Source organism: Engystomops pustulosus, chromosome 5 (assembly GCF_040894005.1).
Source record: "Engystomops pustulosus chromosome 5, aEngPut4.maternal, whole genome shotgun sequence".
Taxonomy (NCBI): domain Eukaryota; kingdom Metazoa; phylum Chordata; class Amphibia; order Anura; family Leptodactylidae; genus Engystomops; species Engystomops pustulosus.
In genome coordinates this window covers 42595289-42623071 of record NC_092415.1, presented here as the reverse complement: position 1 = coordinate 42623071, position 27783 = coordinate 42595289, and the positions used below count along the sequence as shown (strand labels likewise).

General features: G+C 38.6%; 1 protein-coding gene across 8 annotated transcripts in view; it reads right to left on the bottom strand.

Moving 5' to 3' along the window:
* The window catches only part of SULF1 (sulfatase 1), a 92488-nt gene that overhangs the window by 10156 nt on the left and 54549 nt on the right, over window positions 1-27783 (bottom strand). For 4 of the 8 annotated variants that reach the window (XM_072151752.1, XM_072151750.1, XM_072151755.1 and 1 more), the window contains exons 5-16: window positions 26544-26695; window positions 20875-21044; window positions 18838-18988; window positions 17952-18127; window positions 17008-17136; window positions 16102-16158; window positions 15554-15683; window positions 7379-7595; window positions 4285-4540; window positions 2515-2611; window positions 1929-2023; window positions 310-375 (exon numbers count right to left, since the gene is read on the bottom strand). In XM_072151752.1, coding sequence (XP_072007853.1) covers window positions 310-375; window positions 1929-2023; window positions 2515-2611; window positions 4285-4540; window positions 7379-7595; window positions 15554-15683; window positions 16102-16158; window positions 17008-17136; window positions 17952-18127; window positions 18838-18988; window positions 20875-21044; window positions 26544-26695 — 1696 coding nt within the window. The remainder of the gene's footprint in view (window positions 1-309; window positions 376-1928; window positions 2024-2514; window positions 2612-4284; window positions 4541-7378; window positions 7596-15553; window positions 15684-16101; window positions 16159-17007; window positions 17137-17951; window positions 18128-18837; window positions 18989-20874; window positions 21045-26543; window positions 26696-27783) is intronic. The other 4 variants (XM_072151753.1, XM_072151756.1, XM_072151758.1 and 1 more) reach the window with 2 other exon arrangements.

Here is a 27783-nt window from a genome sequence, read left to right as displayed (position 1 = left end):
AGGTTGCTCCATTCACACTTCCAGGACCCGGTTGTCTAGATTGCTTGTTATCCCAGCATCAAGACCCTAAGAGATCAAAGGTCCTTTTACCTCTATGGAGCTGCTGTTTCTTAAAAGTGAACAAAGCAGGGTTCAACCTTCCAAACCTCTGCTCCAATCCCATGGGGAACCTGCAGACCTCAGATTTTGTGACTAGTTGGACTGCCAGTGATCATCCCCATGCAGGAGTGGATGTGACTGAATGAAGAACAACTTATAGAGAGGAGACTCCATATGTGATGCGATTAATGATGGATTTATGATGCTTACTTGAATGGATGGATGTGGCTTTTAATCTTAACCTGAGTCCTAACTCCTTTCTCCTTTTTATAAAACCTGCAATACAGACAAACATCACTTTAATTAAAACTTACTTTTATGCCAGTTAATGTGGAGAATTAATGAGGTTATAAATCTTCAGTGCAATGCGACATGCGGGATAGTTTCATCTAGCTGGCTAATAATCAGTAATTCTACACACACCTCAACTACTGCCCTCACATTACATTACATTTAGCTGCTCTCTTATTATCTGGATGATATATTATTACAGGTTATTACAGAAAAACATGAATTCCCCATAGTTGCACATACTAAAGGGATTTAAAAGGGAACCGGTCACTAATTTGTTTTTAAAAGTATTGTTTATGTTGTGAGAATGATTGAGTACAACTTATTGACTTGGCTAAGGAGTTTAGCAGGTGGTATTGAGGACTGGGATCCTTCGTATATGTACACAACTAATAATTCCAATTAGCAAGTTATACTACATTGAATAGTTTCCAGTATATTTGATATGAGTTCCCAATGCTCTATAACATGCTATTTGCAGTTTGGACACCATGTACAATCCCCTCACCTCCCCCTTCTTAACATGTAGCCTGCAGATAGGATACTATATACAATCTGCTCAGCTCCCCATTCTCTATAACATGTAGCCTGCAGATAGGACACTGTATACAATCTGCTCAGCTCATCCTTCTCTATAACATGCTGCCTGCAAATAGGACACTATATACAATCTGCTCAGCTTACCCCGCTCTATAACATGCTGCCTGCAGATAGGACACTATATACAATCTGCTCAGCTCCCCATTCTCTATGCCAGTGGTGGCGAACCTATGGCACGGGTGCCAGAGGTGGCACTCGGAGCCTTTTCTGTGGGCACCCAGGCCATCACTAGAGAGGAATCCAGGTATTTTCCTGCAGACCCAAACAGCCCAGGACTTGCTGTGCACAGAGCTATGTTAGAGTGACAGTGCTACCTGGGACTATTGGAGGAGTGGGAAGCTGAGGACAGATCTGCATTAGCATTGTAGCTCCTGATCCGGCCCTGACAATTCTTCCTGTTTATGGGACCCTGGAGGGAAGCTACAATGATCATCCACATTTCTTCTATTTTCTGCTTTATTGGTGTTCTCAGGTTGCGATTATGAATGAAAGTGACAAAGCAGGGAGTATAAATCACAAATAAAATTTCTGTGTTGGCACTTTACGATAAATAAGTGGGTCTTGGTTTTAGTTTGGGCACTCCGTCTCTAAAAGGTTCGCCATCACTGCTCTATGCCATGCTGCCTGCAAATAGGAAACCATGTACAATTTGCTCAGCTCCTCCTGCTCTATAACTTGCCACTTGCAGTTAGGACACTGGACAATCTGCTCAGCTCTGCTGATACATAACATGCTGCCTTCTTATAGGAGACTACAATCCACTTCTCTACTTAGTTCTATATTAAACTGCCTGCAGATAGGATATTTATACAATCTGCTCATCTCCTCCGGCTCTAGAACATGATGCCTGAAGATTATACTTAATTTTCATGACAACAGTTCCCCCGTTAAACATGAACTAACAGGAGTGACAGAATGACAAGGAGGAGAAATCTCACCCAGACTTGCTACAGTCGCATTCATCTGGCTTTCTCCTCTTCAGATGACCTCGAACTTCTCTTAAATTCTTTATTTTATCCTGTAATGCTTCAATCTGATAAAAAAATAAGCACATAAAATTTCACAGAGTGTAGAGAGAATTAAGTTCTCATCCTTCCAAGACCCGTGATGATGTAACCATGGAGGTTCTTAAAGGTTCTTTCAACTGCCGGAAACTTTGTTAACAGTTTTTGTCTAGATATTTGGTCATTTATTCTAAAGAAAGGGTAGTTGCACAAAAATGTGTGTGTTCACTGGCCACAACAACCCATGGTCCATTGTTTGCAGTCCGTGTATCACTGAAGTGTTAAATCCACTCCCACGTCAATGAAAGTAGAAATTTGTTGTTCTGTCTGGTTATTCCTGCCCATGTTTGTGACTCAACCAGTCATCTCATCCATGGGCCACGGAGACCATAACAGTGGTTATAACAGCCCATAGAAGGTAACGTTTATGCACATGAGACCCAAAACAGTAGCAGGGCTCCAACTCATACATCAGAAATAATAAGAGCAGGAAAAGTTAAGGTCTTTCATAATGAGTTACCTCCTTGTCAATGTAAGCTTTGTGGTCCTTCCAGGCTCTGCTCGAATGGTACAGTTCCCTCTCACAGTGTACGGTGTCATTAGTAAGGATGTAACATCTATGGGAGACAAGCGACACACATACAGACCATGAATGCCAAGCACCACAACAAACTCAAAATATATCTACCTAAGAGCACCCGACCTGCTGGTAACCAAGTGAGCCAATCCACACTGAATTAAGGAGGATTGCTCTCACAGTTTTACCCCTTATCTCGATTGTCTGTTTAATCTTTGGACCTGAAGAAGGGAACAGTGCGTTCCCAAAATTCTATAAATAAATTGACTTTAGAGGCTTTGATGATTATAAGTTTTGGATAAGTAATATGGGTAATCTGGGATATTCCATGTTTTCTGTAGACCAATAATGGGCTAGTTTTGGTTATGGTTTAAGTCCAATAAAAAAGCACATTTCGGCACCAGTACGAGTTAGTGGACTTTGTTATAGCAGTTTCCTATTCCCCATTAAAGCCTTGGCACATGAATCTGTTGACCAAGATCTGACAAACATCTGCAAATAATCAAAGCTCGGCCGGGGAAGCCATTGCCATGAAATTTCTTGCACTAACTTCGGCTAGTGACCAAAAATCCAGAGCTCTTTTGTCAAAGTAAATCATGAATCAGAAGTTAACAGCATGGATCCATTCCTGACACATCAATGACTAAGAACAAATCCTTCTTTCGCAGTTGTAAGTCATGCTTTATGCCAAAATTCACAAAATGCACAGTTTGACCAAAAATGAAGTGAAGGATGTCACTTTTTACTTAACCCTATATTACTTACTGGCTGAAATGCTAATAAGAACCACTATCAGGTCTCCTATATTATTCTGTATTTGTACATAGTATATACAAGGGAAAGGCCGACTGTAGGCGACCGTGTGCAGGCTGTGGAAACTGACCCATATGCTGGTCCAATGCCATGGACTGCAGACATTGCACAGGACTGGAATCTTTGCATGTACCAAAATATGATGCGAGGTATCCCTGTCTGCCAGCAGACTGCAGAGCCGTTTCTGTAAGAATCAATACAGTTTTGTTGCTGTAGTTTGGTTGGCAGACAGGGAGTCCTTGTATCATATTTCTGTAAGATGCAAGGACTCCAGCCCTGTACTGGTTGTGTCGGGTCTGTTTCACAGGGAGCCCATGAACGTTCTCATGCAGTCGGTCTACAGCTTGGTTCACACTTGTGTTCGCCAGGTTCTTTACCACACTACATTATTTATTAGTGGAAAAACTAGAGCAGCAGCCCTCAACTTTATTATGCTATAGATAGTTCATATAACCGAGGGTCCATTAAAGAGTATGGGCAACAAAGGTGAACAAAGACTTTCCATTCACCTTCAGTTTCTTAAAACAGGGTGCAGGTGTGAACTAGGCCTAAAGTAAAAAGGGAGATGCTGAATAGACTTTTATACTGGATTCAGTATTTTTGTGTGAAAAGTTTTTAAAGTAGTTTATTGTCTTTAGGGCCCTTCGCACACAAACGTTATGGAAACGTATATCTGGCCGCACAGTTCACGGCCGGATATAAATCCCAATAGACACTTATGGTGCCCTTCCACGGCACAGTATGGTGGCACCTATGTATGCCATCTTTTCCCGTAAATATGACCATTTGAAAACTTTTTACACAAAAATACTGAATCAATTTATAGGATTTTATCATCAAACAACTGCAGACTACACTAAAAATGACCAAAACTAAACATTTGAAAGGAAAAATAATTACTTGTGTGTGACACGAAGGGATGCGGAATGACTGGTTTCAATCACCCCATCGGCCAACATGATACCATCTTCACTCGGGGCTGCGATTGCGTCTTCATACTCCTCCTCTTCCTCCTCTTCAGAGGCATAGTGTCTTTTGGTCCTTGAAGCCTGCATGTTGTCGTCATCATCCAAACTTATTTCATAGATCTTTCCTTCGAAATCCACGTTTAAGGAGCGCGCTTGCCGTGTGTGAACAAAGCGGGGGTTGAACTCTGCTGAGGGCGACAACATTATAGAAAGTAAAGCTTAATTTTTCATAGATTTGCAATTATAAAAGAGTAGCAATTAGCTCTTTAAGCTCCTCACTAGCAGTTTTTTCCTACGCTGCTCCACCTCTGCATGTAAAATTTGGGAAGGATAATGGAGTATTCCTACCCGAGGGTTAGGCTTTATCTTGTCACACGGTCCACATGTACAGCGTTCTGTTCTGTGCTACAATCAGAAGATCAGCTCTGAGACAAAAACTGCTGCTCAAGCAAGTTGCTTGGCTAGAAGAGCATGGAAGAAGCTTTGCTTTAATGACCGGATGACCTGCCCTGATGTCTCATTGGGTTTTCTAAAAACCCTTGGAGAGTTGTGCATGACTAAGTCGGCAGGATACTGATCATTAGGACAACGCTCATGAGAAGGAGGATCTCCTAGTCATTAATTGACTACAGTTCAGGTCAAGCATGTGCTCTGCTTCCCCAATCTATACTATGAGAGCACTGGAAATTGCTGACCACAACGCTAAGGTATTTCCAGCATTCCCAACCATGTGTTGAATGCTCTCCTAGTATTGAATGGATGCTCAACCTGCAGCATAATTTAATATACGAGAATGGGATCCTCATTGTTGTGAAAGGTGGGGGTCCATTCTTGTGATTGGTGGATCCCAGCAGTTGAACCCACATCGATCAGATTGTTATCCCCCATCCTAGGCACAATAATACTTGGTACAACCCTTTTAATACATAGAAATTGTATATATATATTATATATATATATATATAGATAGATAGATAGATAGATAGAGAGAGAGAGAGAGAGAGAGATTGAACAGTAGATTAATAGTTAAGAATCGATTTTCCAGTTAATCAGAGTGTAACTATGAATGTCATTGGAATTTTATTATACCATATTTTAATATCGAGTTTTTATAACTATGAAACCTTTGCCAGCTATCTTCTATTAATTTTTTAGGTATAAATATAAACCATTGGGTTTTGCCCGTCTGTGCAAACTCCTGCTATGCTATTCCACTATTCAGAAATTCGTTAGGACAGGAATATATATATATGACCAGCAGGTGGCAGACCTGTGCACAGTGTAAGGCAGCTGTTGTCTGCAAGTACGGTTCATACTGGACTATAAGGCGCACCTTTGATTTCTGAGAAAATCAAAGGATTTTTTGTGCGCCTTATAGTCTGAAAAATACGGTAATTGTTAGTTTTGAAACAATGGAACTAGTACAGATGACCAAAAAAAAACAAAAAAAAAAAACAGTATTATCTGAGGAGGGGAGAAGATTATATATGAACAGCATCATAAACCTCAACTCTCAAAATTATTTGTGGGACAGATTGTTGAATGTAAGATTAAACTGAATAGATTTAGATTGAATAAGCAACTAAACTCAATTCCTATAAGTGTTTACTAACTATTAATGAAATATATTATATCCAAACAAATATTATACACATATAGAAACTTCTAAATTGTATACAGGTTTAGTAAAGTAGTGTAGTCTATTGTAAGGCTTTACTGCTTCATATACAATGCAACTCTATACCTACACATTGTAACCTAGAACATCTGTTGCCCTTCCATTAAGCAGGTTAACCTTTGTCCTCATCAGTGCCCTAAACATCACATGGGGCAGTAATACTAATTAAAAAATAACCACCATAAAACACACTTATGGTGATTTATGGAATAAGATGTTAAGTAAGGACAACCTTGGAAACGCAATAGTAAAAGCAAAATGTTCATGTAAAACCTTAGTCTAAAAAACAAACAAACGTACTATTCGTAATATGTTCTGCTACTGTTCATTCCCTGGATATAAATTATAGCAATTAAGTTCTTACAAAGTCATTTCTCCAGAGTCCACTAGGGGACACTACAGTTTAGTAAGTGCCTAATCATATTCATTCCTTTGGCTTATCCCTTCATTAATTCCAGATTTAATTAATTTAAGTCAGTCTCTAGCAAAGCAGAGATTATGGAATTTTAGAGAATTTAAGATGAATTAGGGTATTATGTAAGAAAAATGTACAACCAAGTTTTTACAGGATTTTTAAAAATTCCTTTTTTTTAAGATTTGGTAATGAAATGAGGATGAAAGGAAATACAAATGAGGCTTATTTTCACACTAATACATCTAAGGAAAATTCATTATAAAACCCTAAACAACAATTTGTGTGGAATCTTGAGGTAATGGAAAAATATTGTAAATTAAGTGCCCGATATTAGTAACTTCATAGTCCGGTGCCATTAATGAAAACATGGGAACTGAATGATTACAAATCGTGTACATGATAGGTTTATAGAAAATGTCAGCATTATATACGTAAAAGGGAAATTTATATATCTTCAGGATAGGTCATCAATATTAGATTATTTGGGTCTGATACCAGAGCGGCAGGTCACATGATCGGGTTGCATTTCAATCCCATTCAAGTAAAGGCACTGAGCTGCAAAAGCACAAAGGCCATGTGATGAATGGGCATTACATGGAAGCGCCGTTCCCTATTGGCTGGTGAACAACTGTATGGAGCCACCAATTTCATATCCAGCAAAAATATGTTCAATTGAAAACTCCTAAAAAGCACAATCCATATCTACCCTGACCTCGGTGGATGGGGGCGAATGTCTATAGCAGGGCAAACCTGCACCAAACCTCACTGCATGTCAAGCATTAGGCTATTTTATCATATAATAGACTGTTCCCGCTGTGAAGAGTCAATAAAATACATAATCTCCAAAATGGACTAGACCCTAATGGAGTTTTGGCTTCAACTATATTTTAAGAACTGCGGCTCACCTACATGAGTAATCTTCTGGTTACTTACTTTTAGAGTTGGAAGCTCTTAAGAAAATCCTTTGTTTCTTCCTCTGGTTTTTGCTCGTCCTATAATCGGGCTCGGGGCAGATGCATTCTTTGTGTTTGCTTCCATAGCCCTTTGAGTTTATGCTCCGCGTTCTCTTCCTTAGTGATAAAACATCTGTGGGTCCTTTACACTTATGAATCCGAAGTTTTCCAGACAGATCTTCTATACACTGCCACTTCTGAGGAGAAATCACAGGATGTTGGAAACAGGTATTGTCTAACGATAGAGTTACCAGTCAGCTCTCATAGAGCCATGCCAAGAATCAGAAATACAGAGTACAAACAATGTAGGCACAAAGAATGAACACAGGCTATGCCCAATATCATTGCTTAAAAGATTTGGATGACTCCGATCCATCCATAACAATAAAATAATCGAAATATCTGCCAATTAGATATCGATCACCTATTCTAAAGTTATGGAGAACTCCTTTTCAAGGACAAGAATCAGTTAAACTAAAAAGATCTTTGAAAACTGCTAATTCACAGCAGTACAACTATACCTATATTGTTCTCTCCCATGCTTGTAAAGTTCCAAAGTCCATTTGCACGTTGACTAACCATCTACACAAATGAATGATTATGGGCTTTCCTTTGACCCGAGTCCAGCATATTCATGCCTTTTCTGCTCAGTTGCGCTTCCAGCATCCTGATGAAGCTGGATACTGAGCTGGAAGAACATGAATATGTATAAATGGTGAGTCAACTTTACAAACAGACTGTGGAACTTTACAGTTACTTTAGTTGTACTGTATTATAATAGCAGTTTTCCAAAGATATGTTTACTTAGTGTGGGTTAGTTTAACTGACAGATTCCCTTTAACTAATAACAGTTACAGCGAAGCAATCTCCTTTATAATCATTTTGTGTCTGCAGCTGGGTCTATGGCTTCTCCAAAAAAAAAAAAAAAACCCTCCTGTTACAGCCATCAGTAGGTCGCTACCTTCTACATCAATATCTCAAACATTACACAATCTTGAAATAGGACTAGGGATCTTAACATCTGAAAGGTGAGACTTCTTGTTTCTAGGACATGGATTTAGAAGGTAAAGTGAAATATGACTAAATTGACTACATAGGGTTTGTTTGTTGTCTGTTACCAAGGAAACACATTAATCTGCACAGTAGCTGTTGAGGATACCAAATCTATTTTTATCAAAAGAGTTTACAAATTTTTTATTTTTTAAAAACAAACTTTCAGGTAGGTGAGCTACAAAAAAAATCTTGAACATACAAAAACTAGTGAAAATGAATGTCAGCACTGGGATCACATGTCAGTATGGTATGCAATACCTTCTATTTTCCTAAATAGATGTGAGAGTGGGAATCTCGGCTTACTATACTATACACTAAACCAGATGAAGTGTCTTTTCAACTTCTGTATCGTGTTACCACCTTCAGATCAAGTGTCTGCCAGCCATGATATATTTATGTACAGTGTTTAGGACAGGAACAGTCGACTTAACAGCTGATACATTTACTGGATGGACACGTTACCATGCCCAGAATTCTATCTATTGGTTGTGAATCACTTGCTAATGGCATGTCTTATACAAAATTTTGCAAGAAATTAATGGCATTTTACGAAAAAAGAAAACAGACACTTTCTGGAAGCTGAGTAATCACATCTATGCGGTTCTTAGAAATGTCCACTATCGAGTAAATAGTAGTCTATTCCTGGGTGGTGAAAAATGACTCAGCTTAGAATCTTCGTGTCTCATCTGTATCTGCTACCACGTAAACCCAGTCTTCTGAGGTGCAAACAGGAAGTGGTCCATCTAACCTAAACTTAGCCCACCTCTGGGAATGACGCATTTCTCGTGTGTTTGTGTATGTTACAAGAAAGTGTAGAATCCACCAAAGAAATGAAGTTGGAGGCTTACATCTTTTTAGTAGGATTTGATTTTAGAACGCACTGTCTAAGTAACAGCTGTCAATACCATATGTGTAATTTAATTTTCTCCTAGGAAGAAAATGATACCATAGGCTACTGAGGAGTTTCACCCAATTGTGTCCTTGTCACATCCATCTTGGTGCTAACAATTACTCAACAGGGCAGGTCACAACATTGACATGAACTGATCTCTATGCAGAGCAGTGGCCATAAGGACATAGCCTACTCATTTACCAGGAATTTCTCACATCCTGGAAGATTGTACAATCTATTTAAGGAAACCTCAAATATCAAAATTCTTGGATAGAAGTGAATACTGGGATAAAAAATTTTGCCGCTATATTGAAGTACTTAAAATACCGTATTTTAAAAATATATTTATTTATAGTAAATGTCTCCCACATTATATTTATCATGAAACCTTAAGCCTTTACCCACTAGTTTAATCATTAATAGTTATATTAGATTGTAGTTATTTGTCTGATTTTAGTAATTTAAGATATCTATATACAAGCCAGGTCTAGTTAAAGGGGTTTTCCCCCAAATAAAAAGTAAGGCCCCATGCCGTGGATAGGGCTCAACTTGCTGATCAGTGGAAGTCTCAGTGCTGAGACCCACGCAGATCGTGAGAATGAGGGGTCCATCAGACTCCTAAGACTAATGGAGCAGACTGCCGCCCATGACAGTTCTGCTCCATTAATTTCTATGGAGCTGACAGAGATCGCTGCGCTCACCGATCTCCGCCAGCTTCATAGAGATTAATGGAACAGAACTGTTATGCACGACCGTCTGCTCCGTTAGTCTGAGAAGTTGACTCGCTTTTGCGATCTGCGGAGGTCTCAGCACTGAGACCCCCATTGATCAGATAGTTAGGCCCTAACTTTCCTTCATGGGAAAACCCCTTTAATCAGATAAAGCTGTAATTCACTGTTCTTCATTCTATTTTGTTCTAAATTGTTGCTGCCTTGTCTTGGCTTCTTCTCCTCCCGGGGATGTAATTATAGTTTATAGCGTAGCGTCTTAATATAAAGCATAGTTCTTTAAATTCATGCAAATCATCCACCTCTATTACCATATATTCAGTTTACTAATAACCATGATCCAATAAAAATCCCTTTTCATTTAATTTCAGGATATGGGGTACACATGTGGCACAACAGGGGCAGGTGTTCATTTAGGGTAGATTTTATAATCTGTGTTCAGTAGCAGGTATTGGCGAGTTGATCAGAGACATCCTTTCCCTTGAGGGATGAATCATGGTTGTGATAAGACCAAAATATTTGTCTGGTATTTGACTGTAGTATCTGTTTCACCATCTGACACCTCCACCTCTCAATCCCAGACGCGTGTGGTTTTCTACAGAATCCACAGCTGGCCGTAGACTAGAAGTTTACAAATGTTGGGTCGGAAAGATGTTTATTTTATGAGAAAATCACATGGCTGAGCCAAGCCAGACTGCATTAGCATTAGATTGTCAGAATTATTAGAAAGAACACATTTCTATGCTGGTTGGAAACTCATCTAAGGCTACTGACCTATAGTGTATACATGGGCAACGCTAGAAAGTGTGATGTCAGTAATTTATGTTGGTGCAATTAAAAATTTGATTGGAAGATTGTGTTTTAGTCTTTCCACTTTTCCCAAATCACGGGCATATCCTTTGCAAGTTACAATTGTTAAACCAACTTTCTTCTAACTTATTTTAAAGTGGCTTCATCATTAATTAATACACCACGACCATAACTTATTACATATCCTCAGGGACCCTAAAAGGAAAAAAAGGGGAGTTGGGGTTCCTATGTTCTCAAACTACTGCCCCATTAAACTTTATAGGACAAACCAATATAAGCTCCACCATTTCTTGTAGTCTCTTCTTCACTTAATTTAAGTGTCCATGACTGACCATTCATACAGGGGGCATAGGACTCCTGTTTTCATGAGTAGGTCAGAATATATTTACTCGATGGGCACCACAGTCAAAGCTTTTCCCAAAAGGTTTTCAGGCAGCACTACTTTAGTCTCACCCAAATCTATGGTCACCTTGCTAAATCTATGGTACATTTGCCTAACACTTTGGAAATATAATCTTTGAGGGAGATTCAATCTGTTCAAACCCTATACAGGCAGTCCCCGGGTTATGTACAAGATAGGGTCTTTGGGTTTGTTCTGAAATTGAATTGTAGTGCCAGACAATTAGTGACGGTACTAAGGATTATTAATAAAGTTTCATTACAGACACTTTACAGCTGTTCTTGGGACTGAAGTAAAGCATCCAGAGAGTTTCACCAGATGTCACAGTGGGCAGAGAGGTACGTCTGTAACGAGGGGTCCTTAAGTAGGGGACTCCCTGTAGACATCAGGTCTAAAAACTTCCAGATGGACTCCCTTACCCAAGGTGGTCACAGGGTATCTGCTGTAACCTCCAGTGATCAACATGCGCCTGCAGTGCCACCACAGAGAAGCATTACACAGCTCAGATGAAGGAGTTATATAAGCATGTATAGCAATGTTGGAGAAGTACACCCTGCATGTTAGCAAGTAATCAGAATATCCTATTTTAGCTTTCTGAAACAGGTATACTCCCATCTTGAATAACGCCCTAGTGCTTACAATTAGGTGAAGGACACATAAATCCTAAAAGGAAACCCATACTCAGCAGAGTAAAGGTTTATGAAGAAATTGCTCACTGTGCACTTTTCCAGAGATTAACAACTAATCATTTGTGTGGCAAGTAGGAAATTCTTTGCTGGGAGATTGGGCTTTGCAAGAAGCTTACGATTGGCCATTGGAATGCAATCCTATGTTAATCTGCACAGGAATTTATAAGAACAAGGATACGTTAGACATATTAATAATGGTATATGTCAGAAAATACGGCATTCTGAAACTAGAAGCCCCTGTAAGCAACTCTTCAATAAGAAAGAGTTGTCCACCAGAAGTTACATTACCAAACACCGATAGTCCCCAAGATCAAAAGAGCAAGTATTGGGCGTCTCATACAGCAAATTAATTATCTGGCCAGTTTTTAAACAGAAAAAATGTAATTACATTGTAATTTTTTTTATCTAACTGTGCCGGTCCAGGACAAGGGTTTACCCAAGCGGGTAAACCCTCATTTGTACGGTCATTAGCAGACAAGAGCAGCTTCTGTATTGCAGCTGGTTTGTTTATTTGCACATTGACTGCAAATGAGCAGCATTGTTTCTGCATGCCATTCCTATAGACCCCACTACCGGATAAGTACTGGTTCTGGATGCCTCTGTATATGGACAATCTATAGTTTCTTTTTATTAATTACAAAAGAAAAGCATAAATCCCTAAACATGTTTACATATTTCACATCACCTAATCCCTTCCAGAACTCGTCAACTCAACATTTTTGTTTTTTCTTTCCATTGTGAAAAGGAGAAACTTTGTAGAAGTTGAATTCGAAAAAGTAAAATCATTCCTAGAGACTCCATAGCAGCTTGGATACACTGTAGAGAATTTATTATTAGGTCTGTCTTTGGAGCTCTGCTGCCGTTATTAAAGTGGCTTTTTGCCCCTGATAAATCTGTTGGCAGTGTTATTATGTAATGGCGTTTGTTTCTAACAGTTGCATAAAAAGTCGCAGTATACTATCAAAAGTCACAGCACATAGACCAAAGAAGAGACTGGGGTCAGTTTTGCACCAATCAGAAAGTCAGAATACATGAATCAGTCCTATTGTGAGAACTTGGCTATGCAAGTTTAATGCATTTGGCGCAAGAAGGGTTCATGTCAAAGTGACTTTGCATTGTCCTATGTTCATTTGGCACAATGGAAAGTAACAAAACACAATTTACACTACAACAGCGCCAAAGCAACGCCATAGACAAAAAAAAAAACTAACAAAAAAAAAAAAAATACAGGCAGTCCCCGGGTTACGTACAAGATAGGTTCCCGGAAGTTTGTTCTTAAGTTGAATTTGTATGTAAGTCGAAACTGTATATTTTAGAATTGTAGATCCAGACAAAATTTATTTTTGCTCCTATGACAATTGGAGTTTAAACATTTTTTGCTGTAATGGGACCAAAGGATTATCAAAGCTACAGACTCCTTACAGCTGATTATTGCAGTCTGGGGCTATAGTAAAGCATTCAGAAGGCTTCACCAGAGGTCAGAGGGGTCCGTCTGTAACTATAGGTCGTCTGTAAGTCTGGTGTCCTTAAGTAGGGGACCTCCTGTATATAATAATACATCACCCCCTCTGTAAATCACTAAAGGGTTGTCCACTTTCAATAAATAATTTATATTGTTTGTGCAATAAAAGGTTATACAATTTTCCAAGAAACTTTCTGTATCGATACCTGACTATTTTCTAGATCTCTGCTTGCTGTACTTCTATAGAAAGCTTCATTGTTTATTTCCTGTGGATACACGAAACAGGTCCCTGGTCATGTGATACCACACAGGTGGACAGTCATGTGATGTCAAACAGGTGGACGGCTCGTTATATCACAGAGTAATCAGAATTGTGTGTTATAACGAGCCGTGCACCTGACCAGGGATTGTTCTTTATCTACAGGAAGTAAACAATGCAGCTTCCTGTACAATTACACCAAGGATAGATCTAGAGGAATTAATACAGAAAGCATGTTGGAAATTGTATAACTTTTCATTACACAAACAAAATCAATTATTTTCTGAAAAGGCATTTGTTGGGTGACAAAGTCATGCACTGTTTCTATGCTTGATCCATCTCCCTTATATTTATTTTCCTTTATTAAAGAATAACTACTGTGCACCAAACAGGTTTTTGCAGGATGCACAGTACGGCCTTCTGTATTTAGCAGTACAAGGGTTTAATTAAATTTTACAGTTATGACATTTATCATGACTTCCTTCATACTTACATGCACTGCAAACATAAGAACAATAAAACAACTCAAGGAATGAGGGAACTTTACTAAAGTTTGTTTAAAAGGCGTGTTCCCATTTCAGAAAATAAATATTGTTACACAATACCACTTCCCAATATACTTTCTGTATCAATTCCTCCCGGTTTTCTAGATCTCTGCTTGCTGTCCTTCTATAGAAAGCTTCATTGTTTATTTCCAGTGGACAGAAATCTGACCGTGGTCACACAGGTGCACGGCTTGTTATATCACACAGTTCTGATTACCATCTATGAAACTGTGACCATGGTCAGATTTCTGTCCACTGGAAGTAAAGATAGAAGCTTTGTATAGAATGACAGCAAGCAGAGATATTGAAAACTGTGAAAAATGGATACAGAAAGTAGAGTGTAAAATTGTATAACTTTTCATTATACAAGCATTAATTTGCTGAAATGGGACTACCCCTTTAAGTAGCCATTATCCATCCTGTTTACACAATATTCTGTTTCACTGCACTATACACTTATATACCCTGTAAGACCAAGTTGCTACTGGCCATTAGTCATAGGACCCTAGAGTGAATCATAAAAGTTTTCTGGGAATCAATTTTATTGGAAAACAAAATCGGCATGGTAAAATATAGTGCATTGAGCATCCCTGAGCAAGGTGTGGTCTTAAGCTAGGGCAATACCTTGGAAATGGCCAAATCCCTTTATTTTTCTCATGTAACGTTGTCAAGCGCATTGCAAGAATTGTGCATTCAAGGAAAATCATGTGAAAATGACTCATTGGACAAAAGAGGTCAGAAGAGGACTTCAAGAATCATGTTCAACAACAGGCAGTAAGCAGTCAAAGAATTCGCAGCCAAATACAACACTGAGGCTTCAACTAACTTGTCTGGATACACAAGTCATTGTTACATAGCAGGCATGGGCTATTGAATGCCCTTCATGTCTCGGGAAAACAGAAGGGCAAGACTCCATGTGACAGAAAGGGGGAAAAAAATTGGATCAGCAGTATTTTTGACTCAAAGGGTAAAGGTTTCTGTTGTATGATTTGGAGGGAAGGGTTGGAATTTGAGTCAGGCTGTATGAATCAATGGACCCTACCAGCTACAGTTACACAACAGTTTCGGGAAGTTTCTGGTGTAACGAGAGGATGCTTTTTGGCTCATCTCGAGTCTTCTGATAAGATGCTTAAAAATCCTGTTGGCCAAAGCAGCTCTAATGCGCCAATAAATGGATGTGGGTATTCAGTATAACTTATACTCTTATTCGATGTAAACCCACAGTTAAAAAAAGCTATATGAAATCAAATTTGTTTTCACACACTAATCACACTGCCAAAAACTAAAGGGAGTAGAAATGAAGAATGTTTTATTTACCTGCCCTGGCTGTTCACAAGCCGTCTGGTACCGGGCCTGTTGACACAGCTCCTTCACACGCTCATATTTTGGCAAATGATTAGACTGGGGAGTAGATTTATTTGGTTCCTCTTTTTTCCTGATAAACTTTCTGAGAAGGAAAAAGAAAACTAGATTTAAAAAATGCACAAAAGAAAGAGCAGGTAATGTGGAAAGACGACGATGATATGGTTCCTAGCCGTACCGGTTCCACCTTTTCTTTGCTCGGCACACCCACATAAATAAGTGTGAACCAGACAGAAACTTGAATTACCTATTTTTTTTCACAATCCAGTCATTCCTAAGAGACTTTCTGTACAACTGCCAGCCTAATATTACGTAGTTTACACATAGCTAGAAGGAGATTACGAGGTTACTGCCCAGTGATGCACAGCGCAGACAGAAATATGTGGCTGAACGCTCTGGGCTGACCTTGTGCCAAATGTCCTATTACTTCATGACACATGTTTATATTGCTCAGACATGTTAGATGAATTTCAGTCAGTGCATAAAAATAAATACATTCTTACCCTCTTTCCACCAGGAATGTATCTCTCCAGATCTTTGGTTTTTTAGTGGTCCGAAGTCTGAAAATAAAGGCAAGATTGCAGCAATAAGAACCAGTTGTCCAAAATGTAAAAAAAACCTTAACTTAGCTGAGAAGTAAAACTGAATTAAGAAATAAATAGATTATAAAATAAATTCATGATTTCTGTCAATCTCTGTCACCATCAACTCTTCTGATGGCGTCTAACCTTGAATAGAAAGACGCATAATAATTCAGTAGGAAATTGCTAGGAGTGTGGCAGAAGAGTTGAACCATGTTGAATGCCTGCAAGACCCTTGGCTTCATTGGTCTACAGAGTGTTACTTAAAAGTTGCCCATTTTTTGGTTACACACAGGTGAAATTCTTCGAAAAATACACCCATATAAATTTGTGGCTGCTTATGATTCTAAAGTCCCCTACTTAAGGATACCCGACTTATAAACTATTCCTAGTTACAGACGGACCCCTCTACCCACTGTGACCTCTGGTGAAGCTCTCTGGATGCTTTACTTTACTCCCAGGTTGCAATGAAGTTTTATGGATAATCCTTGTTCCCATGACCGCAAAAAATTTTGAAAATCAAATTGTCACTGGGACAAAAAACATTTTTGTCTGGAGCTACAATTGTAAAATATACAGTTTCGACTTGCATACAAACCTAAAGAACCTAGCTTGTACGTAACCCGGGGACTGCCTGTATGTGGAAATTTTGGCTCTGACTGCTGCTAATTAAACTTTATTGGCTGTTATAACTAAACAGCATTGTAATAAATTGGGTATGGTATATGGGGCACGCTCAGAAGTTATGCCTTTGGCTGAACATTTGTTTTTGCCTCTAACTTTTGAGCAATTCATTACGGACACACATATTACATTTAAAAGAAATACCTATTTCCTGGTCTCTCTATATCCATCAATGTAAGGACAGACTTCCCATCCATATCAGGGGGAGTATCTAATCCAGCAATGTCCAAAATAGTGGGTGCGATATCCAAGTTCAGCACAATGTGAGGCACACTGCAAAATAGAATGACATCAGGTCATCAATAATCCAACCGGACAATAATTACACTTTCTGTAAAAAAAAAAAATTATTTTATTGTAAATTCCAGAACGTTGATCAAATTACTCAACGTTATCAATACAAGTTTCCGTTTTTTTATTTTAAAGTGAGAAAACTCTGGACACATCTCAAGATACATCAAGTTGGGGGGGAGGAAATAAATGTCCACACTATTCAGTGTAGTCGAATAGCCAATTTAACGTTGTGAGGTCCTTATACATTTTTTTTTATTTGCCAAAAAAATGTCAGGAAATGAAGACAAACTCTTGGAATACACATATTTGTAGGTGTTCGCATGCTGAATGCGATTTGTTCTTAAGACAACAAATTCTATACAATTAGTTGTATAGACGGAGACAGGAAAAAAAAACCAACAAACAAACAGTGCACAGTCATTAAACCTCATTAGGACCATGTGTTGGGCACTGAGAGTTTGGTTAAAATCAATTGCTAATGTCTCTGGAGAACATTCCTAATATTGTAGCTCAAACCCTTTGATATAATATTCCCAGCCCTCCACATTGAACAATACAGATCTAAGCAACGTCTGTACTGAGTCCACCATCGGCTCCCAGGACTCAATGTTTATATTATTCACCACTTGTATTCATGTTCAGAAAATCAAAAAGAAAAACGATTTTCTTTTTCTAAACAAGTTAGTAAAGTAGTTTGATGCTGATGAAACCCAGGACAGGGAGTTTAAAGGAAGCAGCCATTTTAGCTGTACACATATAAGACATACAATAACTGGAAAATGTAAAGAACCTACATTGACCCTGGTTCCACATTTGGACCACGAACAAAGAAGGGGACTCGAATATCAAAGTCATAGGGCATGGACTTTCCTTTCACAAGGCCAAACTGTCCTATGTGGTAGCCATGGTCAGCCGTGTAGATGATGTAAGTGTTGTCCAGTTCTCCGGTTTCAACCAGCATGTTGTATAACTAGAAAAAAAAAAAAAAAAAAAAGATGACGACTGCTTGTTATGCCAGGACATTTTAAGACACAGAGGGAAAGGAAAGAATGGGTGTAAATTAATGAGGAGATTCAACACCTTACAAAGTGGTCTTAACATTCATGACCTCCTATCTCTGACCTGGAGGCCACAAGCAGATAAGAGCCAGGGCTCTCTTGTCTCGCCTCACAGGTTTTTAATGTTTTTATTGCCGCCCTATTGTAAATAAGATGTCCCTGCATTTATCAAACTGTTGTTTTAGAGGTTTTTTTTATATCCTTCGATGATCACTCTTTAGTGTGTATAAAATGCTGTGAATTTTTTTTTTTTCTGCATAACATCATGTCTGACGAAGAGAACTAGTATTCTCGAAAGCTCACCATCAAATATACTCAGTTAGCCTCAAAAAGGTATTGCCTTATTTCTTCACTCTTCTTCTGCTCTTCATGGCTAACACAGTACAAATCTACACTGTTATGCCAGGAAGACAGAATCTATAGGATTTAAAAACTGGAAATAAAAAATTCCATATATGCTGTATTGTGATGGATAAAGTTGTCTAGACACATCTTCATTTTCAACTCTAGTCTGCAACCCGTATTCTGGAGGTGCCGAGTACCACCCAAATAATGAAGTCCATTTTAGGACATACAACTAGCACAATGAACATCCTGCAGAATAAAAAAAGGGATGAAATACCTTCTCCATGGAATCATCAACAGACATCAGAGTTTGCAATCTCTTCCTGTGAAGAACATTCGTAAACTCCATGTGGATTGGTAGCATGGCTCCAGTATACTGCATGATCCAATGTTTGTCCATATTTGGAGCATAGTTGTAGCTTGGAGTTCTAAGGAATAAAACACAACATAAGTTTCTAAAAGTAATCCACTTTAATATTTTCAGGGTGGGTGGTGGGGGACCCACTGAGCCACTTCGAGCGATGACTTGGGGTCAGGAACAGAGGTCACAACGGAAAATCACAGTATACAGATTTCTCTTGAGGCTATGAGGCACAAAGATCCGGCAGAGGGCACAGCAAGAGGTAGGCCATTTATCAGGGAGCGACTAGAGGTGAGAGAGCCTGCGGCCGGCCTGGTGGGGCACACAAAGGCACACGGGTAACCTGTGACAAATATATTATTATTTTGCTACAATCCTTTAGATAAGTCACTTTTGTTTACCTACATACTGTAGAAACCAGAATCTCTGAAAGCCTGCACTAAAAGATGTTTTATCATATTTAGTTCTGTTATAAAACTACTTATTGAACCGTAGTTTGGCATGTAGTCCACTCCAGGGAAACACAGATCAATTCCATGTAAAATATAACCACGGTTCTTTCAATAAAATGTCTATAAATTTTGGAAAATATGAAATTTCTGGGGAAGAATGTTCTCATATTGTGAGAATATATGCAGAACATTCAGTAAAGCAAGAGGAGGCTTGAACGTTCCATAACTTACTATATCAATATGCATTTATTAACTTGACAAAGTAGATTAGACCATCGAAAATCCTGTATTTAATACTTTATTCGGTCATACAAAAAGAACATTTTGTTATGAATTGATCAATATTAATCACTTCTAGCATATCTGTAGTAAAATATACTGGATATTATCTACTACCTAAAAATACACTCAACATTGATCATCATACAACTTTAGCCTCATATAATATATGCTACTAAGAAATACAAAACTAACAATGAGCTAAAGACTAAATAAGACAAAACGTTTTCTACTCTTTACTCGCAACTTGGAACCTCTATCAGGCATCTTTGTTTTCACAATCTGGAGGGAACATCTTTTGGATCCTTGCAACCGTTACACCCCTGCTGGATTATTCCAAGTATATTATCACTTGGACAAATGTTCTTGGAAAATATTTTTATTTCTTTCCTGCTTTTAGAAGCCAATGACATTTGGATTGTTTTTATTTTATCAGACGAGAATACACAGGGAGGCGTTTTTACTCTCCCACATAAGGTAGAATGAGCTGCAAACGTCGTAAGACTCACAAAGTGAAAAAGAGGAGGATTCTAAAATAATTGGCTTTGTTTTCAATAACGGTTATAAAAAAGGTGGTTCTGAAGACACAACAAAACCCTCACTACCCAACTCTCATGTGCAGTGAATAATAACCAAATGTGGTGAATAATAGCTGGGCCTGTGATAGCCAAGCATGCACAAGTCCCTTTAATATGAATTGTGCTGTGGAAGGGCAGTAATGCAGATTTCATTCCATTATATTGCACCTGTAGATCGTCGCAGGTTAGGCTTCTTTAAACTGAGTTTTAGAGAGCCAGAGACATTGGCACATATAAAAAAAAACTGACTAAAAGGACCCAAAATCTAGAAATGGAGTTAAAAGAGGGTCTTTTCAGTTAAAGGGAACCCCTGCAATTATTATTAACCACACAACTAGATATAAACCAAGAGGTGTTTCCAAAATTAGAATGAAACCGTGCAACCAAATTTTTTGGTGATTTAAGGGCACCTACTTTTTAAAAATCAAACCTCAAAATTTAGGCTTGTTGGTGTGTAGGAAACATTTCTCTTTATGGCTAGCATAAATCAAGACAAAAATTGGACAAAAAAAAAAAAAGACTGGTTTTTAAGGTCTGTGCAGCGCTGCGCTATACAAATAAAGGAATTATTATTATTATAAAATTTTTCAGAAAATGAATGCCCAAACTCTATGTGGATTTTATAACAACAGATAACTACTTACATATGCTGGGAGGCATTTGGGAACATCTCCGAAAATTGTGGTGCAGAATCTTCAGGCCCATGTGGTGCAGCATGACTAATGACCATCATAACGGGCCGATGTGGGTACATCCTCTTGGTCTGTTTAAAGTAATTTATGCTATCATTGGTGATGAGATCTGTGAAATAGTCCTGAAATATAAAAAGAGAGAGCAAATTAGTTAGGTAGAAATACAATATTAATGACCCTCAAGGTTCATGTCAACCCTAGGCAATTTATTGAAAAAATATATTTAGAAGAAGAAATAAAAACAACACTTTTCCATTCAAACAATGAAGATCCAATAAAAAAAAATCAGTAATTATAAATTTATCAGTCTTCTTCTGTTAAATTGGAGAGTATTTAATTTTTGTATAGAGTCTTAGAAATGTTGCAGTGGTAGCTCCATTGGGCATTATTTAGTTTTCCAGGAAAAGAAAAGTTAAATTTCCACTTGATTTTCGATCTTGGGTGGATGTCTAACATCACTGAGAACAAAGGAAGCGTGCCACCCTGATGAGTAGCTTATGCATTTCAGGACAACACCTACATGCACATGCCAAGGCAAACGTCTGACATCCTGAGATTACAAAGGAGGTTGAAAAGGTTGCCAAATAGTGTAGACACCATGATTGAAAGATTTATTGGAAATCGTTTCATCATACAAATTGTATCGGCTGATGACGTTTTACCGTTTTTGTCTAGTGATAAAAAGTTAAAATATCACCAGAATTCATTACATATATTATAATTAGATTTTTTTTTATATTATTGATGTATTTTATTTATCCATTGAATGTTTGAGTGACTAGCCATATAGAAAGATGAACATACCGGTACATTCCATTCACTTGATGCTAATTGATAGATAATAATTTTATAGTTTCCCGCATCCCAGAGTCACATTATTCCAGACATCGGCAAAAAGATTATATTGCATAAAATTGCACAGGCACATATTATAAACGCAACATTATCTGTGGAAAGGATTCTAGGCACAAGCCACTCAGACTATTTTCTGATCTAATTATACACTAACCAATCCAAAATCTTACACACTGGAAAACCATACGAAAACATTGGCTCGTGCTACAAGAAAAACAAAAAAACAAAACACTATCTATCCATCTATTTATCCAAAAGGCCATTCGCTTTTTATTAGATTCAGATTTAAGGCTTTTAGTAGTAGCAAATAATTGGATTCTAACCGAAACACGGGCAGAGAGACTTGTAAAGCATCTCTGGTGAACGAGTCCACATCATTAATACCGGCGAGATCACTAGGCTCATGCAGCTGCTGTCATTAAAGGAGAGACCGATTTGCAAATAAGTATACTTAACCTATAGCCAAGAAAGCTCACGGAAATTGTGTGGCTCAGGGAAATTGAGGAAATGGAACAAAAGAGGAGGGGGGGGGGGGTTGGGGATGAAGATGAATTTTTAAATTAAACCACCTGCCACCAACTACTTGCCTGCAGTCTCATGCAAACTTCATTGGGAAACGAGTAAGACACAAGTGGTCACGTGACATGTACTTAAGGCTGAACAGCTGCATAAGCAGGGCCAAGGAGACAGAATCTGTGCTCCTCGCTGTATAACACAAGTGAACCAGGTGTTGACCCCCCCCCCCCACTACTTTCCATCCTCAGTTTACAATATGGAATTGCCACTGCTACTATTCAGCTTATTATAATGGAATCATATGGGACCATATGACATTGTGGGATTACAGGAAAATAATGGCGTGGCGTCTAAAATTGAGAAGTGGATTGAGAAGTTATATATACAATTGGCAAGTAGGGCTTTATTACAGTATTAAAAAAACAAAAAAAAAAACGACCGTGCCCAGAATTAACAGGTTAATAATTTATTTGTGTTTCGCACATGATCTTTACAGTATCATGAATGTTTCGAAATCCTTTCCAAGATTTATAGATTTGTATAGGAATAGTTGGTTCCTGGAAAAGGAAGCATTCTAAAAAAAATCCTGTTTCCATACTGACAGGAACTATAGTAAGTTAGGTTTATGTAAAGAATCATGCACATACAGGACAAAATCCTAAAACACGTAGGGAAGATCCCCACACCCCGGGCTGTATAGGACATCTGCCATAGAACTGTGCGGATATACGGCCAGATCTTGCCGCTACATTTCATGGTCAAGTCATTACGCTGGAAAAGATCCAGAGTTTCGCCTTGTCTACTGCCAAGTGTGGAATCAAAAACTGGATATTTCATAGTAGATTTTTGAGTAGATATGAAAAGAGTTTAACCATTAAAAACTCTTCTGGCCAGTGACCACCAAGTGCACATCATCTGGAGAAGAAAAACCCCTTGCACTAAAGACATGGTCAGTCACTATGTGCCCTCTATTATCAGCACTAGCAGGCAGGTGATGTCACACATTCACACAGGGGTGCCCCATTTTTAAAAATGGTTTGACATTTACTGCCAACATACAGTACCAGAACCAAACTTATTGAGAAAGGAAGGGGATTGGGGGGGGGGGGTGTTTCCAAACTCAGTTCTGACCTTGGTGTGGGCTCTTGCAAACATGTTTGTCGACAGTTGGTACAGATGTACGTATTAGGATTCCATTGCTTTATATAAAGCATATACAAAGCTGAGTGTATGTATGTATGTATGTATGTATGTATGTATGTATGTATGTATGTATGTATGTCAGTCCGCTAAAGGAATCCGCACCGTAGCGTTTACCGTCACCAAATTTTGCAGTGTCGCTCTCTGTGACTCAGGGAACGTCATTTTTTATTAGAAAATATACTCCAGAATTTGTATCTAATATATTTCACAAGTTAAGAGTTTGTCAAGACAGGTCCGATACTATTTAATCATTGCCAACAGTGCAGGACGTAACCTGAAGTGGTAACACCCATTTGGATAACCATTAATACATTTCTTTAAAAATAACAAAACGCAAAAAAAAGAAAAAAAAGTGGTTAGAGAAGTATTTAATGTGAAATTCAAGTTTTTCCCAAAATCTGGTCCTCTTGAAAGGAAAATCGTCACCAAATTTTACCCCATTAGAACTGCGCTACTCAGGTTGGGTAGAATGTGTATTTTATTAGAATTTTTGGGATTCCCATTTTGTGAAAATATCCTTCAAACTCATGTGAAAATGGGCAGAGAAGAGTCATATTTGAGTATGAAGGAGCAGGGTCACTTCAAACGCCTCTATCTTTAATTCCGTAGCACAGAGGAACATACTTTTGGCACCATTTTAAACATAACAATCTCATCATTCAGAACATATCAGTCTTGTTGTTCGGTGACCTAAGAAAGTAGAGACATAGAAAGTTTAAAAATTATGTAAATGAGCATGAGGGGGTCCATGTAGCTGGTAATTAAGTCCAGATTCTCTCATGCTCATTTGCATAATTTTTAAAGGCTTTTTTCGTAAAATCAAGAGCACAATAAGTTAAAAGAAGATGCGATCCTGTCAGAGGGGGACACACCAGTATGTCAGTGTGCTTGGTTTACAGTACTTGATCCTGGTGGTAGACTTCCTTTAAGATCAGTTTTATACTATATACATCTATATTTTACTCTTATACCCTACAAATTCTTTAAATATAGTCAGATGCTGCACAACCGCATCATTATATGCTATATAATAAAGGCAGTAAAACCTCCTAATAACTTTGTTTTCAGTTAACTAAAACTGCATCTAGAAAAAGGGCAATCAAACGAATAGTAAAAGTGTCTATGACAACGCGTATTATCAAACAGAATGCAGTTTGCCTTTCTATTAAATATACCATTATATTATGCGCATATAAAAGAAAAATAAACGAGCGATTAGAATGTATTACGGAACATTAAAAAGAGGTTATGCTGAATTAATTTCATGCCATATATCTTCCAAGACCTAAGGGGATGAGCAGCACTAAGCTTGTAATCTTATGTGCAATCCCATTACATGGGTCAAATGCCATAACTGGAACATCTGTGTCACCGGCTGACGGAGTCCCAGCATGCTGTAATCACATTGAAAAGGCTCATGGGTTGCAGCGGTTCGAGGCTCTGTGAAATCTCACGGCTGTGGGCAGGTCACCTTGGCACACATTTCTTGCTTTTGTTACGAATGAGGTCTAACTTCTCAGATCTTCCCAGAACCTTGTTAGTTTTTCTCCACGTCCATTCCAATTGTACTACCCTGAGACTTGACAGCACAAAACACTTTTTTTTCCAAAAGCATAATGAAAAACAGCAAAGGCCTTGGTCCTGTTTATGAGGTTTATAGATGGAAATACCCGGTAACATCATCTATCCCAACATTACAGATCCAAAAGAACACCACATGTTGCCCGCTCCCTTCTCCGCCGAATGAAATTTCACAAGATGATACTTATTTTCCCCTCAGACATCGGAATAGGCCAGGACATTCACAAGGCAAATGAACTAAATTCCTGACAATATACTAAAAATATGACATTCCAAATAGACTTGTATGACGAAGATTTAGTAACATCTGGTAAAATATGTAGTGGGAGGGGGGGGGGGGTAACTGCAATGACTTCAAAGTAAGGTCAAATCTTGCAAAAAGCAATGTCATTTATACATCAGCATTAACGTCAGTAGCACACAGACAGATCTCTCCCCTGGATGTTATTATACTGATAAATACACACAAACACACACTCCAGACTCATCCTGGCTCTAGTCTGTTCAAAGTTAGTCGAACCACAACTAAATGTATAGATTATGTAAACTTTACAAAACTTATTGGAACCCCCCTTCCCCAGCTAAAATTAGCATAAAGGAAAAGTGGAGGATTGCCCCTTAGTAACTAGTGAGGTCACTGGTGACATTGTCATCTCCGAGAAATGGAATATGGAATCTAATTTGTTGATATGGGCTCCAGTTTTCTCCTGCCCTATTGCAGAATGTTTTTGTCTACCTTTGGACTCACGTGGGTCTTATTATCACACACTATGTGCTGGATAAAAATGGTAACTACCATAAGGGGGCACATTTACTTACCTATCCGACGAAGTTGTCCGATGAGAATGCACTCAGCGTTCACCTTCTTCTTCCAGGTTCATGTAAGTGATTGGTCTTGCAATACAATTTGAAAGTGAAATCCCGCGCTTAGTCCAAATCAGTCGGATCGTCCGATGGCATGCACCTTAATTTGTGTTGCATGGGAGCCAGATGTGGCAAAATCTGATCGCGTGCAACACAATCCCAACGCAGACACCTGTTATATACCTGTTCTCGAAAATGTAGGAAAGTCTGACGAAAGTGCAGTGCGCGACCCTTGGTAAAAAAAAGCCCAAGGTTTTTTTTCCCTAAGTATCTACATTATCCCCCTTTCCCAACTAGCTTATCAAAAAGACCCAATGGTGATCGACCGATCATAACTCCTGGACCCCTATCCCTCCAGAGAATGGGATCCCCGGCGGTCCTGCTGCTCTCTCCCAGTCAGATGTGTAATTCTTTCATCAGTTCTTGCAACATGTGTCCTACAGAAATACATACTGTAGTTATGATGCATCTTCTGGGTCACCACTTATCACCATCTGTGAATTTATTAGACATCTGTCCATTTATGGCCTACTGCCGGTCATATGGTTGTAGATATTCTTTGGCAGGACCATCATTCCAGTAGTAAGAAGCAAACAAAATACCTTTTCATAATCGAATCCGTGTTTTTCTTTGTATCCATTCCGGCAAACTGTGTAGTTGTAGAATCTGGAGTTCTTCACCAGTCCCAGCCATTCTCTCCAGCCTGGGGGAATGTAGCTTCCATTGTACTCATTAAGGTATTTTCCAAAAAAAGCTGCAGTAAATTAAAAAAAAAAGAAGAAAATAGGACAAGCTATAGGATTAAAAAGGGAGTGCGGTACATAGGTCACAAGATACCATACAACATTGTATAAAATAACATTATAATGTATAGATAAAGAGATTAACAAATGCCAGAACTGTAACATAGAAATTTCATGTCAATGACTTAAAGGGGTTGTCCACTTTCAGCAAATGTTCAATATTGCTTGTAGAATAATAAAGTTATACAATTTTCCAAAATACTTTCTGTATAAATACCTCACGGATCTCTGCTTGCTGTCATTCTACAGGAAGCTTCATTGTTACTTCCTGTGGATAAAAACCAGTCAATGATCGCGTGATGTCACACAGGTGCAAGGCTCGTTTTATCACCGAGTGTAATCAGAGCTGTTTGATAATGAGCTGTGCACCTGTGTGACATCACATGACCAGAGTTGGATTTCTATCTACTGAAAGTAAACAAACTCTGGTCATGTGATGTCACACAGGTGCACAGCTCGTTATCAGACAGCTCTGTGATATAACGAGCCTTGCACCTGTGTGACATCACGCGATCATGAACTGGTTATTATCCAAAGGAAGTAACAATGAAGCTTCTTGTTGAATGACAGCAAGCAGAGATCCATGTGAACCACATTTATAAATATTTCATCTGCAAATACTGTTTTGGCCTCAACTACATCATAATTCTGTGGCAAAATGTAGACAGCATGTAAACCAAGCTAGTGCCAAGGCAGATTTATCCAAACAACAGTTTTTGCGGCAGAGTTTTGTGAAAAAAACAGTAACGGATCCCAGAAGGAGGAGAACACAATGCAGCAAGTGTGAGGACACTCCCCCATTGCTCAAAGTCCAGCTACAATCCTGGAACACAAATCTGTTATTCATAGTAATGCTGCTACTAATAATACACACAAAAGGTATGTTTACACTGCTCTTCATGGCTCCTGTTACACATTATAGAGAAGAGGAGGGGCTAGGGAGCAGCTTGAATGCAGAGATTCAAGAACTAGTGATAAGCGAACCCATTTGGTACCTGAACCCCATCACCCACTGGTAACAGCGATCAGTGCCAACCCT